The 21,210-nt window shown below is 37.3% G+C and overlaps 1 protein-coding gene across 4 annotated transcripts in view; it reads right to left on the bottom strand.

The window, feature by feature from the left end:
• LOC120526091 (adhesion G-protein coupled receptor F3-like) overlaps positions 1 to 21,210 on the bottom strand; it is a 67,970-nt gene that overhangs the window by 25,601 nt on the left and 21,159 nt on the right. For all 4 annotated transcript variants that reach the window (XM_039748988.1, XM_039748990.1, XM_039748991.1 and 1 more), the window contains 4 exons: positions 13,619 to 13,713; positions 12,368 to 12,426; positions 12,142 to 12,263; positions 6,948 to 7,160 (listed from right to left, as the gene is read on the bottom strand). In XM_039748988.1, the coding sequence (XP_039604922.1) occupies positions 6,948 to 7,160; positions 12,142 to 12,263; positions 12,368 to 12,426; positions 13,619 to 13,713 (489 nt within the window). The remainder of the gene's footprint in view (positions 1 to 6,947; positions 7,161 to 12,141; positions 12,264 to 12,367; positions 12,427 to 13,618; positions 13,714 to 21,210) is intronic.

Genomic DNA, 21,210 nt, shown 5'->3' with positions numbered 1-21,210 from the left:
GTCAGTAGTGCATTACAAAGTTTAAGCATAGCTTCCTTTGACTTGCAAGCATAATCTCATTTGGCTTGTATCCATTTTCTCTGTGAATTTAAAATGAGATACTGTATACAGGTATGTCTTGTGGTTGACTGTCATACTTTGCAGGGTAGAGTCCTGTATTCAAAGCTGGTGGATATGCTCCATCTCCCACCACCATGTATTTGACTAAGTCAGGGTGCTGGCCGTCTTACTTCTGCTGGGTTGTCCATCTATTGTTTGTGAATGTGTCAGAATCTGAAAGATGCATTTCCACTTTGTCTCAACTTATTGTGAATAAAAAACAATCTAAAAGGTTGCCATACTTCAGGTGAGGTGTGCCTTCTTTTGCTGTCAGAAATCACCCTTTTGTTGCATGTGATATTTTACTATTCATTTTTGTAATTACTGAGTAGAGATATTGGATTTTCAAAAAATAATTTCTTGGACATAATGCCACAACCTTTATCTCTGACATGTCTATTGAGACACAATAGGCTAGCACTCTTATTACTCTTCAGGTTACTGTAGAAGTTGAATAAGGCTACATCCACACTACAAGGTTTGCGTTTAAAAGCTCTGACATCAGTCTCTGTTTTTTCCTTATGTCCACAATACCCCAAAATCTTTTAACCCCTGAAAACTGGGATTGACTTTTGAAAATTCTATCTAGAACTGTATACTTCTGAAAATGCCTTCTCGGCATTGCAATATGGATGGGTGAAAACGTAGACGTTTGGAAATGCAGACACTAATCACATTTTGATTTGTTTGTGCACTCCCCTGATCGGATCCTGCTCATTGCAATGTCTCATTAAGTGACTCGTCACCCTTTATGGAAGAAAACTTTATTCCAACATGACAGGCATAGAAGAGTTGTTTTCCGTGACGCTTATTGTGTGGGCAACCTGCATACATCTGAATTGCTTTTTTGTACTGCTTAAATGATGCATACGTGTGTGATGGACCAAGTTGACTCCACGGTCCTTCACAGCTCTTGCACCAGGAACTGTCAATCGACATAACCGAGGATGAGCCGTGAAGTGAGGATGCTAACAGACAAGAGTGGGTACTTTGTGCTTTGATTGTATTTTTCAAAACAAGGGGTTCAAAACTCCACAAGTGCAGTGATTCACTCAATAAATAAATAATCCATAAAATCAAGTGCCTTCATGAAGGTTAAAATCTAATAATAACAAACAATAAATAAGTCATAAAAAGGAGGTGTCAATTCTCCAGAGGCAATAAATCTAAAAACGGAGTCACAGTACTTCCCTCTAAAGCTGACATCTCCTCAACTTACCCCAGATGGGATCCTGCAGCTACCGAAAACAACTCCCGACTGGCACAGCTAACCTTTCAAATTGAGGCTTGGGTCCATACTGCCACCCCAGTCTCCCAGCATGCTGCAGCGCCAAATCTTGCTCCTTTGTCTCCTTCCTCTTCAGCCCTCTTGAGCGCCGGCTGAACACTCTGTGGCAGGGCTCACTCTCCCAACTGCCTGCCACCTCTCTACCATGCTGGCTCCTCTCATTCTGCCTTCTCCTGTTTCACTTTTAGTTTTGACTTAATCTCTCCTCAAACTCATCCTCTCTGTATTGGTCTCCCCTGTTCTCCTATCATGCTTCATTCAAATATCGATCGGGCGCCCCAAGAAGGACTTTTACTAAACCATGTATTTCCCCATCTACCCCAGGCCGCTCATGTAAGACTCCCATGCTCTTTCTCCATCATTATTTACTGATTACATGTGCAGTGCCACAGACCCCAACATGCACAATACGACAAAGCACAAAAGGCAAATAATTGACTTGTCAGTACAGTTTAGTGAAAAATGCCGTGGCTGGTGATGTTACTGTCCCTTCAAGGATTGCATGGCCAGAGTAGGCGAATATCTATATCATATGCATTTTCAATGATTATAGTATGGACAGAGATATTTTGTAATTAATGTGAAAATATTAGTGTAGATGGAGATGGAGTTTATGTTTAAAAATGCCATTTTTAAATGAAAACATAGTAGTGTGGACATAGCCTTATATTTATTTGGGAGTTTTTTTTGCCTACAGGCCTCAATCTGGAGAAATTACATTAGTTAGATGACCATAAACCATCATAAAATAAAAAGTGTGTTTTGGCACACAATTTGCAACATAGTTCATTTAAAAATAAGCTCCCTAAATGAGTAGTCACTTCAACTTAACTGCCCTTCAAATAATGATGGCCACTTCTACTCCTCCTTCTTTTTATGTATTTTATTATTATGTGAAGAACTGTTAGTAATCCTTTGTATCACGCTATTGCCTTTTTCAGACATGACCATGCCTGTATATGGTACCTTCTGGGAATGCCGGCATGGCAAATTGAAATTTAGAGATATCTCAAAATAAATCTTAAGGTATCCTAAATTATGGATATCTGAAAATATGTCTACTTCAATATATCTTAAACATATATTTAGATATTTCAAATGTATTTCAACATATCTTAATATGATATCACAGTCACTTTAAGTTATCTGAAATATAATTTAAAAAATCTCAAATGCATTTTAAGGTTTTTTTAAATAACTCTATATATTTAGAGATATCTAAAGTACAATTGTGTATGTTTTCAATGGAACTTACTTTCATTTTAAGATATCCTGAAATAAATCTGAGGTATTTGAAAATGCATAAGAAGCTATTTTTAAGATATCGGGTAATGCATTTCAGAGACCTCAAAGATGTTCTGGATGTCATTTTAAGAATCAATATCTTGAAATGTATCAGTTAGTCACTCAGTCAGTCATTGTCCAACCCACTATATCCTAACACAGGGTCACGGGGCTCTGCCGGAGACAATCCCAGCCAACACAGGGTGCAAGGTAGGAACAAATCCTGGGCAGGACGCCAGCCCACCGCAGGGCACACACACACATATGTCCCAAGCTTCTCTAGGAATACCTGGAGAAGCCAGAAGTGAGAAGTAGCTCCGTAATTTGCTGGGTTGGGGAATGTGTTTGTGGGGGGTATTTTCAGGAAGCACAGCCTCAGCACTTAGAGAGCACTTTGGACATGGCACCCAGCTACTAAAGCACATCGACCCTGATGTGTGGCCACTGGTGAGCCTCAGATGTGTGCTTTGGGTCTGCTCATAGACCCAACAGATAGTGTGGCATGTAGGATTACCAGGCTCTGACTCCAGGGGCCTCATGTATAAATGGTGCGTACGCACAGAAATATTGCGTAAGAACGTTTCCACGTTCAAATCACGATGTATAAAACCTAAACTTGGCATAAAGCCACGCACATTTCCACGGTAGCTCAGACCCTGTCATACGCAAGTTCTCTGCTCAGTTTTGCAGACTGGCGGCACCCAGCATCAAAGTAGTGCTACTGTTCCTGTGTGGTTTATCTTTCTTTTTCAGATCCACATCCCTGACGCGGCTTTATAAATACACTGAAATTAACTGCATATTGTTTATTAGTTTAATGCATCTGATTGTAATTAACCAGTAATAATATAATGGTTCACGGAATGGTCAAACTATTCCAAATACCATAACTGCTTTAATGTTGTTACTCTCACTGCACCTTCTTCTTCTTCTTTCAGATGCTCCCGTTGGGGGTTGCCACAGCAGATCATCTTTTTCCATATTACTCTCACTGCACCACTCAGAGCAGCTGATCGGAAAGAGAATTATTGGTATACAGCATCAAGCACACGCTGCTTCAGCCATGCTTCCTATTTGAACTGCTTCTCACATGGCAAACACTTCAAACCATTCCTGTACGGACCTCGCGGTTCAGAAACAGTTTCATCCCAAGAGCTCTAAACAAACTCAATCAATCCATCAAGTGCTCTTTGTAGAACTGTTTGTACTTATAAGTACAATCACCTCACTGTAAACTTGCACTATTGCACAACCTGAGCCACTTTATAAAGCACGTATTTACATATGATGACGATATCATTTTTAAGATGAAATGCAGCAAAATAGGTTTATTATATTATACAGATTAAACTTTAACTTCATTTAAATAATCTATATTGTTAATAATTAAAGGACATGGTGTTGCTACGCTAGCAAGGATCTGGCGCTCCGTTCACGATTGTTCCTGCCTCACACTGTATGCTTCACTGGGACAGGAGTGAAGGATAGAATAATTAAACATGTACTACAAAGATATTTCAATGTTCCTTAAAAGTTTTGAAGAATCGGCGTTATAAGCTTACAGATAGCATAACGTCGATTACAGAGCTGATTATGTGGTGATCGGTTACTTGGAGAAAGAAAAGGAAGGACAGGAATTGGAGGTTAGTACGTTTGAAAGAGACAGTAGTGCAGGGGCGGCCATAGGCATGTGCAAACTGCACCTGCACAGGGCCGCCAAATCCCAGGGGCCGACACACCAATATATATTGAATATAAAACAGAAAGAGAAAATAACAACGCAGCGGCAAATTTCGGCAAAAGTGAAACGCTTGTGTCATGAGCACGAGGCAGATATGCAGTGTCCGCAATGGACGTGGCCATGCGCCGTGCAAAAGATACCATATTGACATTGGCGGGCGAAGGGGCCACCGATTCTTTCTCTGCCCAGGGCTGCCACGAGCCTAGAGATGCCCCTGAGTACTGCTGCAATAAATTATTTCATCGAAGGTCGCGCACAATCACTGTGCCACCGTGTTCCCATGTTTAATAACGTGCTTTAACTCATATCATCATGACAATGATATCACGTATACATCTCAGTATTTTAGTTATTTAGAGAGCTGTAATATCACAAATGTAATGGATTCTGGAGGAAGAGAGCCGGTTTAAGAAGCACGTAGTGATTCACACACATAGAGCACATAGAAGATCACATACAAAACAAAGCATTTAACTTGCTACTTTAATTACAATGTGATTTGAGAAACTGCTTAATTAAACGATTTTAAAATGAAGTTTATGATGTTCTACTTTAATGACAAAATAAACTACGTGATTAAAGTGGAAATTTCGAGATTGAAGTTGACATTTTGTGTTTTTTCTCCACTGTGTGCCTTTTTTTTCTCTGTACCCTAATAAGCTTTCATATGACACGGTGGGCTGCACTCGCCTTTTCACAGCAACTTTGATATCTGACAACTTCTTTTTTATTTCGGTCACTGTGAAACTTTGTGAACTTGAGCTTTCGAGTTTTTCCAACACGCTATGTCACTCGATCAGCTTCCTTTTCTTGTTTATACCACTGTCTAAACCAACAAATAATACGTTTTTCCTTGCCTCCACTTGGTATTCGCTGAAATTCTTCCATTTTCCCTCTTGCTTTTTCCATTGTCTTTTCACAGAACACTGAGCTTAAGGGCTATTTATATTGATTTGCATATTCAAAGAGACGTAATTTTGGGAGGAGTTGGGGCGGGACAGCAGGCGCGTGCACGAGGGTTACTTTACACACTGATCAGGATTTATATAGTGGAAGCACGTGGAAGCTGGCATTTGCACAGATTTATGCATCTGGATTTTTCTGTGCGTAAGCACATTTTGGCTTTTGTGCTTATGTCATGTTATAGTGTGAGTTCTACACACAGCGTTATGCATGAGGCCCCAGGTGAGTGGAATGAGGTGGAGCTGGATGGCATGTACTGTATGAACAACCAAAGAGATGATACAGCTGGGAGAAAATGCATCTGCCAAACATCTGAGCAGAGTGGTGGAAATGGCCACTAAAGATGACAAAGGTACTTAATAGGGCCAGTCACCAGCATTCAGTGTAAATTAGCTAATTCTATTCCTCTGTCCCTTGCACCCACTGGGCCTTTACCAGATATTTTAAATGTCATATGCTCAGACTTTTAGTATTTCCATTTGTGGGTATAAAATACGATTATTCTTGTCAAATATGAAATTTAGTATTTTAATATTTTTATTATAACCTTTTCACTATTAGCTTTTACTCTTATCGCTTTTGTCTGTGGGGCAGTATCAGCTGTGCTGAACAGCTGCTGGTAGGTGCAAAGTTAAGAATTAATAAGAACTGGTGCCAGCAGGAAAGAGAGAAAACATCTTGATTTCAGGGTCCTGTTTATCAGTACCTTGCAAGGATATGAAAAATGGCCATTAATTGTGTACTTCTGTAATTAACCGTATTTAAGAAGTGTAATCAAAAGCTATAATTCAGTCACTGCCTTCATGATAATGCAGGTCTCGTGCTGCGTGATAATAAAGGCTTCTTTCCATCCTGAAATGGCTCTGTGACTTCACCTTTGATATAGGCAAATAATTTAAATTCACATTTTTCTAGTAGGTTATAAGTATGGAAATATCTAGTTTAGTAAGGATAGTTTCATAAAATGCTTTCTGGATAATAAATTTTAGAGACACAGCCAACTTTGGAGAGTTTCACAATGGATTGTCAGAGACCAGGATGCCACCAAAGTAGCACAGGACATAGAGACCCAATGATGTCCTTGGCAAGAAATCTACAGAGATACTCAGAACACATTTTTGCACCCCAGTTTAGACGAACAAGAAGTGGTAAATTGTCTGAGGGTACTCTCATAAGGGTAGTGTCCAATGAAAAGATTTGGCTTGGGACAGACTGGAGGAAGAAAGAGACATAGACAAGATGTGATTATTTTGTGTGGTGCTCTGGTAAGTAGAGTGTGGTGTAGCCGACCCAAACAATGGTCAGGGACAGAGACCAGTGACGACAGTGGGGAAGTCTTTGTTTGGTTGGTTTTCATTCCTTTGCTATTTTGTTTCCTCCCTATAATGAGTTATCTTTCATGTATTTTTACTCAATCATCACCAGCATTTGATAAATCTATACTTTTTTCCCTCATTGTTCAGAGCTTAGAGAGATACCAGTGAGATTTTTCTACCCCATTACATTTACATTTGTTATTATATGTCTTCAAACTTTATACACAACTGACAATACAAAAAAGAATTTACATACCTTGCCAGTTTTGAATGGCTGATAAAACAATGAGGTTGTAGGTCCCACTAGGCCCGTTAGATAAGACTGCATTACTGCCATTCACGATTGGTGTTGTGTTATTGTTAGCAGATATAGACCACTCCACCTGATGACTGGACTCAAATAAACAAGTAAAATTCACTTTTTCATTGTATTTTACTTTATCACTTGTTGTGCTGAGTTTCGCAAGTCCTTCAAATAGAAAACAACGAACAAGTTTAAGGTTAAACTGTAAATGCAAAGATTTTTTTAAAATGTAAAACTGTCTAAGTAGAATTTTCTGACAGCTAGAATTTTATTTTAAAAAACAGTTGGGAATTTTAACAATTTTATTGCAGCATCATATGAAGTACTTTCCTCCTAAATGCAATATTAAATATCATACACATCAATTTAAAAGAAATCAGAAAATATACAAATACAGTATGTTTAGGTTACTGTATATTAACTGCCATGCATTTGAACCTGAAAATATGTGAGAAGTGGAGTTTTCAGTGAAATACAATTTAGACGCTGTGGCCTGCAGAGGGTTCTCCTGCTGCCCAAACACGACACTGACAGACGCCGGACACAAGTTAAGCACACACACGTTTTTTATTTTACTTTTTTCCTCGTGGTAAACACCTTCCCTTGTTTCCCACCGGTACAGCACAGTCTCAAACTCCACCCACATCTTTTTCTTCTTGCTTTTCTCTTTCTCATCCTCTTTCCTCCACTCATCCTGGCAAGCTTCGTCCTCTCCCACCCGACTCTGGCTCCTGGAGCAGTGGCTGCTGGCTCCTTTCATAAGGCACCCGGAAGTACTCCAGGTGGTGGAAGAGCTGCCCATAAGGGCTCAGCAGCAGCTGCAGCACCCCCTGGTGGCACCCATGGTTCCCAACAAGGCTGTATCAAACTCCAGCTCCCATGGAGCACTGTGGGAGTTTAAGGCACCACTGCAACCAAGGGGGGCTGCCACATAGCGCTGATGGGGAGGTAATGTTTGGGATTTGCTTCCTCTCCAAATCCTTCCAGCGTGGAGGCGTCCCAACCGAGCAAGGGCCCTGGCCATATGCCACTATGCACAGAAGAACAAGGACATAATGGAGAAAGACTTCCTTCCTATCATAAACACCTCATGTCTTTTCACCAATCAGATTATGATATGTAAGCATTAATCAGCACTGTTATATAAATTCAGTAATCAATAAGTATGAGCTTTTGTTTTTATTCTGTGATCATTCTGTCACAGACTGATGGTGAATGGTGCTCCCTCTTCAGCATGGCTCTGCAAGACAATAAATGACAGAATGAACCGCTTTTCTCCTGTGTGATTTTTTTTACTGACACAAAAGTTTTTTTGTTAATTAGACTTGTCTAGTTAGAGGATAAGTTTCTTCCTTTAATTAATATGTTTGATTTTTACCACATAGCACAGTTTTGTCAGTATCAATGTGTAGCCTGTGGTTTTATTTATAAATGACTGCTCACTCTCAGTCTAATTTATTTTGACTTGTACTGACATTTTTATGTCTGTTTTCACAGATATTCTGAGGAGAATAAGTGGATTTGCTGAATAAAGATGTCAGACGATATCCTGATGTGTATGTCCACAGTGAAATGTGTGCCTACAACAGGTAAGAAGTGAATCTTCTAAACTGACTACATACATTATTTAAGTTCTCAACATATTGTATGACATTTGGATGATTTGTTTAGAAATTAAAACACATGGGTTTAGTAAAATAAATAGTATGTAAATGAAAAATTAAAAAGACACATTATTTTAAAGCATATACAGTCATATTGAGATAGTTGCTCCCTCTTTCGATGATATGTTTTGTCGTATCAGGGCATAGCCAATAATGATTTAGTCCTTGCCTTACCTTGAGCTAAAATAAAAACACATATAACTTCGAGTGAACTTCTGGTGGTATTCAGATTTGAAGGGACACTATGTCAAGCCAAGACAACTGTAATGATCTTGCAATTTCTGCAGTTCAATAGTCTGGGAAGGCTAATAAGGCCTTTCTAACCAATTAAAGAGGAGTCTAACATTCAGTCATGATTGTTATTTTAAAGTGGAGAATATGCAGACAATGCAATGCTGCAAAGAATTCAGAACCTGCATCCTGAGTTTCCCAGTTTACAGGGTTATTATAGTCAGAATTACAGAGTACAGTGAAATTCTTACTTGCATGTGTTAATTAAGATGCAATAGGTTGCTACTTCCTGGCACTATGATCAGTAAACCTTTATAATAAAACGCTAATGTCTGTGTGTGTGTGTGCGTGTATGTGTCCTGCCCCTCAGAGCAATCTGATTGGTCAGTATGGCTTTTATCTGATTGGTCAGTTCAACTGCAGTTGTTCAGTCAAACGCAATTGAGAGAGGAAGTGCCATGCACTCCAGACAGACACTAGGATAATGAGGAAGGACGTAGGTGTGAGACATCAAAAATCAAATACAGTATTTAGAAATGTATTCCATTACCTGTTGAAGTAGCTATTACAACCATAAACAGATAAAAGTCAAACTTGTGACAGTGGGTTTCTGCTGTAGACACGAGTGCAAGAAAACTTGCATAGCATTATTGTGTAAAACAGCTATTTTAATGCTTGGAACTAGAAGCCTCTATCGGCATAAATTTAATAAAAGGGTTAACCAGGAAAAAATCCCCACAGTATAAAAAGAACATGGCAGCACAGCGTAGATTTGTAAACTTGTAAAAGAAATAAAATGGCAAAATTACTTCAAGGTCCTCAGAAGTCCAGGGGTGTCAAACTCAGATCCCAAAGGGCTACAGTGGCTGCACATTTTAACTCCAGCCATTTTCTTAATTAGTAACCAATAAGTGCTGCCATCAAATGACTAGTTAACTTGGCACCATTTGCACCTGTGTTTCTATTATAAATATTTTTTAATAAAATACTGTATTTGCCAACGGTGGGCGGGCGCCCTGCCTGGGGTTTGTCTCCTGCCTTGCGCCCTGTGTTGGCTGGGATTGGCTCCAGCAGACCCCTGTGACCCTGTAGTTAGAATATAGTGGCTTGGATAATGGATGGATGGATGTATTTGGAGAAAAATAAAAATAATTTGATCTGCCTCTGGTCCAGAAAACATTCAGATGGTGCACCCAGTCAATAGGATTTTAACAGTTGCATTATGGCAAAATTCATATATAGTAGATTCAGAAAGTATTCAGACCCGTTTACTTTCTGCACACTTTATTGTGTTGTAAATTTAATTCTAAATCTGTGATTTTAGCCCATCAATCTACACTCAATAACTCACAATGACAAAGTGAAAGCATATATTTCAAAAACTAAAATCCTTATTTCCACAAGTATTCAAAACTTTTGCTGTGACATTCCAAGTGTGCCCAGGGGTCCTGTTTGCTTTACTTATCTTTGAGATGTTTGTAGAACTTGATTGGAGTCCATCTGTGGCCAAATAAACTGACTGTCCATCACTTAGAAAGGCACACACACCTATGTAAGTATAGGATCATACAATTCACACCTCATGTCAGGATGAAAACCAAACCATGAAATTCAAAGAATTCTCTGTAGACCTCTGTGACCATGCTGTGGTGAGGCAAACTGTATACCAGGAAATAGAAGTAAACCCATTTTTAAAGTATTGAGTGTTCCCAAGAGCAATGTGGCCTCTATATTTGAGAGATGGAAGCAGTAACGGACCACCAGGACTCTTCCTAGAGCTGAACGTTTGGTCAAAGTGAATAACCAGGCAAGAAGGACCTTGGTCACACTAACAGAGCTTCAGAAGTAAACTGGTGAGATAGGAGAATATGTCAAGAGTATGACCATCCCATTAATATTAGATCAATCTGGTATGTACGGTAGAATGACTGACTCCAGCGTGGAAATGCCAAATGGCATTTAAAAGACTCATGAGGAAAATGATTCTCTGGTCTGATGAGATAAAAATTTAATTTGTTGGGCAGAAGTCTGAGTGTCTGAGCACTATGTCTGGTAAAGACTGGGCACTGTTCTTCACCTGCGTAATGCTATGCCATATTGTGAAGCACGGTGGTGGGAGCTTTAGGGATGCTACTCAGCGTCAGGGGGAGGGAGACTGGTCACAACTGAAGTAAGGATGAATTCAGTCACATACAGCAGCGTTTCTCAACCTTTAAATATTTTTCATAACAGTTTTAATCGTGCCTCCCTAACGTTTTTTGAAGCCCTAATAAAATGTATTCCTATATTTTTTGCTGCCGATACACCACTACAGGTTTTATTATACCTAATTAACTTTTATCGACATTTATCGCTATATTTATTTTTCTAGTATCAGAATGTAATTTAAGTTCATTTGTTTTGGTTTCAATAGATGTATTTTTCATATTTTTGATTCTTGTTTTCTTTTTTTCACATCTTCACGCCCCCTTTTTTGCCCCACCGGTTTAAAACCACGAACATACAGAGAGGTCCTTGTAGAAAACCTACTCCAGAGTGCATGCAACTTCAGACTGAGGTGTCAGTTCACCTTTTAGCATGACACAGTGACCCAAAGCACTCAATCAAGACAACGCTGGAATGTCTTTGGGACAAATCACTGGCTGTCCTTAAGTGGCCCAGGCAAATCCCAGATTTAAGCCACATGGAACATCTGTGAGGAGACCTGAAGATGGCAGTTTACAGATGCTTCTCATCCAGTCTAACGGAGCTTGAGAATAGCTGCCAGGAAGAATGGGATAAAGTGCTTAAACCCAGGTATGCAAAGTTTGTGCAAAGTTTGTAGAGATTTACGCAAGAAGGCTTGAAGCTGTAATTGCTGCCAAATGGGCTTCTACAAAGCACCAAACTAAAGGTCTGAATACTTATATAACTGAGAGATGTAAGGCTTTGATTTTTAATAAATTTGTAAACTTTACTGAAAATGTTTTCACTTTGTCATTATGGGTTATTAAGTGTAGATTGACAAAAAAAATGGGAAATGTATCCATGTAAAATAAAATCTACAACACAATAAACTGTGCAGAAAGTTTAGGGTTCTGCATACTTTCTGAATCCACTGTGTGTATATTGTATATATTATATACTACAAAGTATATTATGTTTGTATTACATTATTTTGCACATACCATTATGTATAATACTGTGTATTATTGTAAATGAAGCAACTAATTTAACAGAGCAGTTAAATACCAGTTTAGAAACATATTTACCTGTCACTTTTAAAGATACTGTGCCCTTGAAGTTGCTAACTGCTAAATTAAGCCAGCTAGAGTTGATCTGTCCACTAACATCATTAACAAATATATCAAAAGGAATAATGATGCTGCCAGACCTTAGGAATAATTACAAAAAAGGGAAAAAAGAAACTTATTAGTTATCAAGATAAATTGCATTCTTTATGTAATGGTTGGACCCCATAATGTAGTTAAATAGTACCTGGGTGCACCCAAACTCAAACCATCATATCCAAGCAAAACACTGAAAACTGGCTTGAGCTAAAAAAAAAAAAGAAAGAAAGAAATTAACATTTTTATACTTTAATTCTATATTTTTTATGCAATTGTTTCATGCATCCATTTAAATATCAATGTCTCCTATAGTTATGGGGGATGATAATTTAATATTTTATTCAGTAGACCATTCTCTGAATCAATATAGTCATGAAATTTCCAAGGAACTAAGTATACTACAGTAAGCTGGATCCCATCATACACTCTACAACTCTTTCTTGCTTGAAGAGCATGCTTTAACAACATCATCATTAATCCAGAAATTGTCCTGTAACTATGAACAGATATTTCCACAGACAGTAGTTTTGGATGTCCTTTCCCTTAAGACGTATTACTTAAGAGTTCCACAGCAGCACTGAAGCCTTCATAGGCTTTTAAATTGAAGAGTATTGATTTTGTATTTGTAAAATGCAGAAAAAATGAAAGCTCGTTACTATACTATTGTAGCACAGGTCCGGCATTTAAAACAAATGCTCATGCCCTTATAGAGTCATAACTTTTATTGCAAACAAGTAACTAGATACACTACAGCTCGTCAGGTTTGTATGAATACAAATGAATTTCATAATATGCATGAAAATCCCACAAACCAAAAAAAAAACACTAGTGAAATAATAAATAAAAAAAAAATCTATAAAGAAACAATGCAAAAATATTACAAAGCAAGTCAATTTAACAATACATTGTAAAAAAAGTAAAGAAAAAATGTGACAAGCCCCCTTGTATCTCAAAAAACTGTTAACACATTTCATTTCTGTTTGGGTGCCATTTAAGGAGAGAAATGAAGCAATTCAGAGAAACGATGATGAAATTCAAGGGAACAAACCTTAAAAAACAATCAATTAAAATGAATTCAAAAGAAGTTAATTAGCAGAAAAAGCAGTGGACTAATTAAAAGAAGGGTTACAATGAAAACCTGCAGGCATTGTGGCCCTCCAGGACCAGAGGTTGAGAGTGCTGACCATAAGCATTACATGCACTCCTCGCTAAGAAGAAATATAAAATCAGTCCAACCCCAGATAGGCAGGTGTAACTTCTGGTTTGGTCTGAGGTGCCATATTACTCACAATCTAGATACCTACAGTTTATTTTATGGTCATCGTTCGTTAATAACATTTACAAAGAGCATTAAAGATATTGGCACACCGTTAAAAATTATTTTTGTTGTTGTACTTACAATAGCATTGGCTTGCTGTTGGAACTCATTAACCTTTGCTGGTATTTGAAGATATTCAGGGCTCTCATTAAGAGTTAGTTCTCCTGAAATATGAACTAAAATATAATGAAAAACATTTGAGTTACCATTAAACAAAGCACATCTACAAAAATGTGAGCAAACATCTGAGTTCCACTCCAATGTAACAGTACCTCAGTTCTCACTGTTCCAGACAATTTGCCATAATGCTTGTACCCTTGATATCTTTACTGTTAGCCAAAAAATTAAGTGTTAAGGTTTGCTTTTTACATTTAAGGTTATTTTTTCACGATTGTGGCATACATTCATTTACCTTAGAAACCTATGTTGTTAAATGACACTGTATTTATAAAGGCCAGCTAAAGGAACAAGAGAAGAAACATGAAACAAAAGCCTTAAAACTTATCAAATACAGTACGTCCACTTTGAAGCAGCAAATTAATTCTGTTTTACAAAACATGTTATCAGTGATTTGTGGGGATGTTTATAACAACAAAACAAAGCTGGAGTAGTTCCTTTTCAATGCTGGTTCTTGCCACTGTCTTTCCTGATGGAAGGATTTTGATTCATCACTTTATAGTTAAAAACGAAGGGGTGGCTGGCCTTCCTTAAAAATGGTGGAGTCTGACGAAAATGCACTGCGTTTTTGCATAAAGAATACTGATAGGCACTTGCTGTATTTGTGTTCAATCTCAAGAAGTGAATAAATACACACAAACTTTTTTTGCTCTAAATTTTTAATGCTTTTGCTTCACATTTCTTCTGGTGTCCCATTAGCCTCCACTGTACTCAGTAGGGGTAGACACTTTTTTTTAAATGTATAAATGCAGGATAACTTAATAATGCAAATTTCCTGAGCAAAAGAATGTATGATACAAATATAAAATACTAACATCGACTATAAATACATTGATCCTGTACGCCTGATAGGTTGAAGACGCTATCTCCCACCTAGAAACAGCACAACTGCCTTTATTCACAGGACTTCACTGCTGTATCAGTTCAGAGGTTCAATGTCTCTTTATTTCCATCTACAGGTATAACCCTGAGAAGAACATACATTGACGATTCCATCTCACTTTTTCATGAAGTGCATTTCTCAGGTGAAGTTCCAGATCAGTATTACTCCGTATCATTTATTACAACCTACTATATCTGAAGAAGTATGACTAGGTGTACACTTTGCAAAGGAATATATGGTATGGCGATGAAAGCATTTTATATTATTGGAACTTAGTATGTAGTCATATGAAAAGAAAGGATAATACCAGGAGCAGAGATAAGAGGAGAATGCTCTACGTGAAATGAGGTGATCAGTGAAGTCCCTCAGGGATCTGTTACTTTCTTGATTCATATTAATGATAGAAGTTTGGGTGATGTTAGTAGCCTTGTGAAATTCGCACACGACACTAAAATTGGAGGAATGGCAGACACTGAGGAAGCAGCAAAAAAAAATATCAAGCTTACGTCTTGCCTGAAGAAGGGGCCTGAGTTGCCTCGTAAGCTTGCATATTATAATCTTTTTAGTTAGCCAATAAAAGGTGTCATTTTGCTTGACTTTTCACTACATTCATAATGACTAACAAGGTACAACACCCTAAGAGGGGACTGGACAGTCTAATGGTCTGGAATCCCTACAGATTTTATTTTTTTCTCCAGCCATCTGGACCTTACTCTTATTCTATGTTAATTAATGTTGACTTATTTTATTTTCTTACTGTGTCCTTTATTTTTCTATTCTTCATTATGTAAAGCACTTTGAGCTACTTTTTCTATGAAACTGTGCTATATAAATAAATGTTGCTGTTGTTGTAATACTACAATCTTCTCACTTGAAACATGTAGTCTAAACTAGAAAAGTGCAAAGGGCTACACGTGGGCAAAAAGAGTGCCGATTTTAAATGAAAGATAGGAAACACAGTCCTAAATTAATCAACGCAAGAAAAGGTTTATAGTGACACAACTTTTTCATTGTTTAAGTAATGCACAGAAGCTAATAATAAGGCATTAAAAAAGTTATATTATATAAACTGTTAAATACAAATTATGCTCAGACTATTTAATGCATAGTGAGACCTCATGTGAAATGCAATGTACAATTCTGGTCTCCACACTGCAAGAACGGCACTTGAAGATGTGCAGAGGAGAGGAGAGCAGCAGGTGCATCCCAGGACTGAAGGACATGGCGTACACACTCTGACAGACAGGCTCAGAGAATTCAACCTGTTTAGTCTCGAGCAGAAGAAACGGTGTGGGGAGCTAATCACACACTTGAGGACACCAGCTGAAATAAAGGGGAAGTTGTCTCCACTCTTTTGTCAAATTTCTTATGTTCTGATGTAGTTAGTTTTTTCCCTTAAAGTGCATTGGGCTTCTACTGATCAAAAGATAAGGAAAGGCTCTTCAATGTTCAATGGGAAACTTTCAGTATGCTCTTTTGTAGGACGTGTATTTTTAAAATTTAAAAGATTGATCTTGCAGTGACATGTGTTGCCATCTGTACTCAGTGACTGATATTTTGACTTTTCAGTATGACGTGAATAACAAGAACAGCAGCATGTGACTAAATACCATGAATGCAAAGGTGAATAGAAAAGAAGGCAAATCATGATTACTGAATGGGCCCTAGCAGTAGAGGACAAGTTTAGAAGGGGAAACAGAGCCAGAAATTGTGGCAGGCATTTCTGCGAGCCATTTGATAAAAGTATTGTAGTGCCAGGTTCTCTGGCACAGCAGGATTTTCGTTCATTTCATTGTTTAACACTCGAAGGTTCAACATGTAGAAAAGAGAAAAAGCAGCCGAATTTGATAACTTCTGTGGTAATCTTTTAGTTAATATTAAGCTTGTCAGAGGAGATTGATTCTACGTCAGAGAAGGTTAAAAATGCCATAAAATGTGAAACATTAAATAAAATGCAATACATTGTTTGGTTTCGATTGCAGTGGAATTCAAGTTATTATATCAGGGTCTATGGGTTGATAGTAATATAGTTGATAAAAACATCTTTGTTGCAAATCCAGTTAGAGATAGCAGCATGCAAATGACAACACAAGGAAATAAAAAGTAGGAAATGACACTCTTTAAAGACAGACTGTGATATGTAAACTTGCATTCCAACTGAGAAGGCTAAATACACACTGAGACCATAAATTTTACATTTCTTATTATTAAGATGAATAGATGTTTCATTTTCTTTCCATCAAAGGAATCTTTTCACATTATTACATAAAACTGTCTCATTTATGGTCCATGGTGACCACAGTTGAGGTAGTCACTCAATGAAGCTGAGAACTCCTTGTACCAACTGGAAAGTACGAGGATGAGCCCCAAATATCCTTTTAGTATTTTAAGAAGAAGCAGTTAAACAAGTGATGCACGCAATTTACACTAACAAATATACATACAAAAAATCTTAAAGAAACAAAAAAAGTAGTCCTAATAATTAAAAATAGAACTGACTTAAACACTCAAACATTTTCAAACATGGAGATTACTAAACGGCAATATTATTGCTATTGCTATAAGAGCGCTTATTGATTGAGTGGGTCTAGCTACTTGCAGTGCTTATTGTGTAACAGAACAAATACAACCATGTCTCTGTGTCTTCATGCTCTTCACATGTGTTGTGAACAAAAAAAAATAAATTTTATAATTTACTATTTTATATTCACTAACAATTAAGGTAAGGACTGAAGACTGCACACAAACATCAACATTTTCTTGGAAAGTTTACATACAAAAAATGTAAATGCATGTCAGAATATGAATCTAATTTATGACACACTGTAATAATAACATGTATATCTGATTGGATATCAAAGACTGTTTTGCACTATAAATCTAATTATGAGCTCATTGATCAGGAGGCTGTACATCACAGTAAAATAATTATAACATAGCTCTAATACTTTTACCATAAATACACGTGTTTAAGTTCTCCCAAGGATAAGTCGGGCTTAATTTTACTGTATAATTTCTGGTATTTTATAATGTCAGTTGTATAAGTCGAATGTGGAAAACTCACGCTATTAGTCCAAGAGATTATAATATGCTAGCGCCCACATAAGAGAGTAACCACAGAGCACACTGCCTTTATTTCTATGTATTGTGCCTACGTGATTACACAGTAATACCCAAACTATTCCGAAGTGACATTTGCACTGTTTTGTGTTTTTTGTATTTCACACCCTCATACACCTTTATCGTAAGAGCATCCCTTATTAACGATGGAGCGTTCGATCAGAAGAAAATATGAAGCTGGTTTTAAATTAAAAGCCGTTAAAGATGGCGAAAGAAATTGGTAACTGCTCTGCTGCAACAAAATTTGATGTGTCTGAGAAACTTGTGCAAGATTGGAGGAGGCAAGAAGATGTAAAAAAATAAATAAATACAAAATTGTCGTACTTTTGAATGGGCGTATAAGTCACGGTCTGATTTTATGATTGATTTTTTGGGTTTCAAGATCCAACTTATACATGAGTATATACGGTAATTACAAACGTTACACACAAACACACAATAAGATCAACTTTGTCCAGTGCTGTCCTTAGCCAGTCTTCTTGGGCCCCCCACGCCTCCCTGAGTCCACTACATTAGTATTTCTTATAATAGCTTTAACTTGAACAATAAATATAAAAATAAATAATAGATGAGCAAAAAAGCATGCATCAAAAACTTAACTATAGCTTTTTGATTAGTCTCCTTTATAAATGAATGCCTAATTAGTAATAAAAATAACAGTAATAATAATAATGTAATGGTTTAGGGTTTCAATGCGCTGTTGCTCTTTGCTACTTGATACAGCCAGAGTTTCACTTGTGACATGTGATGCAACATCAACAAAAACAATTATAAGACCACTATTACTACTACTACTACTAATAATAAAGAAAATAATATAAAATACTGCTACTAATAATGATAAAATAAAAACTACTACTATACTGCTGAACGTGCTTAAAAAACTTACTTAATGCAGTAATTACACGGTCAAAATGAAACCAAATATGTAAATATTTAAAAATTGAATGTGCGTGTATATCACCTACACTTATGAATTTATCTAAACTTTATTTTGTCCTTTCAAGGACAGCAGACAGCAGTATGGCATTAACTAAAACAGTGATGCTAGTGACCTATAAAATTAATCAACAACTGAAATTAATCTGAACTAATTGTTCTTTTTTGGGTCAAAGTTGCTTGCCTGGTGCTATTTCACAATTCAGCCAATCACTAACCAGTAAGCAGGAGAGCCGCCAGCGTGTTGGTGAAATTTACAAACGTGTCCTCAATGCACTCAGAGCACTTCACATGTCAACTAACGTAAGGAGCCTTTAACAACATTTAGAGGTCCTGAGGTCCATACAGCATGGTGGTAATAAATACTCCTCGACCAAGTGACAGCTAGGTACTGTAATGTCAGATAATATCTGTTAAACACTTGACATCAAAACTATTACACACGATGCTACTCCAGTGTTACCCCAGTAAACCACTAGCTTTAGTGTAGTAGCAGCTGATGTAACATTAGCTAGCTTACTGGTAGTTCGACAAATTTAGACATCTAAAACACACCTGCAACTAGTGTAGTATGAGCTGCTTCTTTATGCTTTCATTTGTTTTTCTTTTCTGTGCTCCTGGCTGGTGTTGACTTGATGCCATCTCTCTGCATCATTAATGGACAGTTACTGAGACTGTCAATGATGCCAATTTGACAATTCATGAAACAACATTAACCTGTGGACCTCCAGAGCTCTTCTCTGTTGTGGAGGTCACTGCTTTACGTTATACTTCAGTGATGTTACATGATACAACCCAGTCACAGAATGGTTAAAATTAGGGTAGTGGTTGGAGTTGTCTAACCCAAGTCACACCAAGAAACTCAATATCTCTGTCTATTAATTACTGATTATTAGCATTGCCGAATGCCACAATTGATCGTTACTTGTCTAGCTGAGGTCCTATAAGGGCACAAAGGATGCTTTGTAGAATCCTCTATTAGTGGTAGCGAAAATAAAAGACAGTCCCTGGCATCAAGCAATCTGCCATTAGAGGTCCCTGGGGTTAAATATGCAAAGCACAATGTGGACAGTGAGAGATGTAAGAGGTTACATAGCTGGTTTTGACATTTTTTTTTACATTTTACTGAAAGTATTTAATATCAAAAAAATATTCCATACATGCAAGTCAAGTTTAAAAAAACTAGATTCAAATCAAATCAACCCCCACCAAAGAGCGTTAGACCAACAGAGTAAAACTTTAATAGTAAGGAAAATAAATAGGTAAATAAATAAATATAAATACTGTAGAATAAAAAAGGGAAGAGAATCTGCTTCCTCGATTTAAATGCTTATTCTAAAATGTTATTGACTAGATCCTGCCAGATTTTGAAAAGGTTTTGTACAGATCCTCTAAGTTAGAATTAGATTTTTTCCAATTTCAAATAATATATAACATCAGTTATCCACTAACTTAAAAGAGGTGGGTTAGGATTCTTCCAGTTGTGCAAGTCTACGTGCCAGTAGTGTAGTAAAGGCAATTCCAGTTTGTTTGTCCTTCTCCAGTTTAAGCCCATCTGGGAGTTCACCAAAAACAGCTGTTAGTGGATTAGGAGGGATTGTGACATCAAGGCTCTCTGAAAGGCATTTAAAGATTTTGTTCCAAAATGATGTGAATTTGGTGCATGTCTAAATCATATGGCCCAATGAGGCTGGGACTTGATTGCAGCGTTCACAGGTTGGATCTTGCCCTGGAAACATTTTGGACAATTTTAAGCGAGACAGATGTGCGTCATAGATAATTTTGAGTTGAATAATTGTATGCTTTGTGCATATGGAGCTCAAGTGAATTCTCTGCATGGCTACCTTCCAGTCCTTTTCTGAGATGTTGAGTGAGAGATCATTTTCTTACTGTACACTGGGTTCTTTGAAAGGGAGAGACTTTAAAATATTTTTATATATTGCAGAAATGCTGTCTGAGTCCTCAAAACTGATCATATTTCGGTATAGAGGTGGGAGGTGAAGAAAATTGGGCAGTTACTGTTTAACAAAGTTTAGAACTTGAAGATAGTGAAAGAAATGTGTTGCTGGAAAGTTAAATTTGGAGTGTAATTGTTTGTAGGATGCAAAGATGCTGTCTATGTACAGATCTCCAAGTGATTTAATCCCAAATGTTTTCCAGACATTAAAAACTGCGTACGTTTGAGAGGGTGGGAAAAGGTGGTTCTTGTGCAGAGGTGCCACAAATAAAAGCTTCTCTATCTATAAGTACTTCCTACATTGATTTCATATTCTGAGTGAATGAAGCACAATTGGGTTGTTAGTATATTGGCAATGACTTGTATTTATTGGGGTACAAAGCAAGGAATACAATGAAGTACTGCAGGATTTTATTTCTATTAAGACCAAGCTTGTGTATGTTCATCTATTTGTGTCAATGTCCAGGTTTTTATAGCTTCTATATTTGTCGCCCAATAATTAAATTGAAAGTTAGGTACAGCCATGCCACCTTCTGCCTTAGGTCTTTGTAGGGTTGCTCTTTGGATATGTGGATGTTTTGAATTCCAAATAAATGA

Source organism: Polypterus senegalus, chromosome 3 (genome assembly GCF_016835505.1).
Source record: "Polypterus senegalus isolate Bchr_013 chromosome 3, ASM1683550v1, whole genome shotgun sequence".
NCBI classification, from domain to species: Eukaryota; Metazoa; Chordata; class Cladistia; order Polypteriformes; family Polypteridae; genus Polypterus; species Polypterus senegalus.
This window is presented reverse-complemented; position numbering and strand designations above follow the sequence as displayed.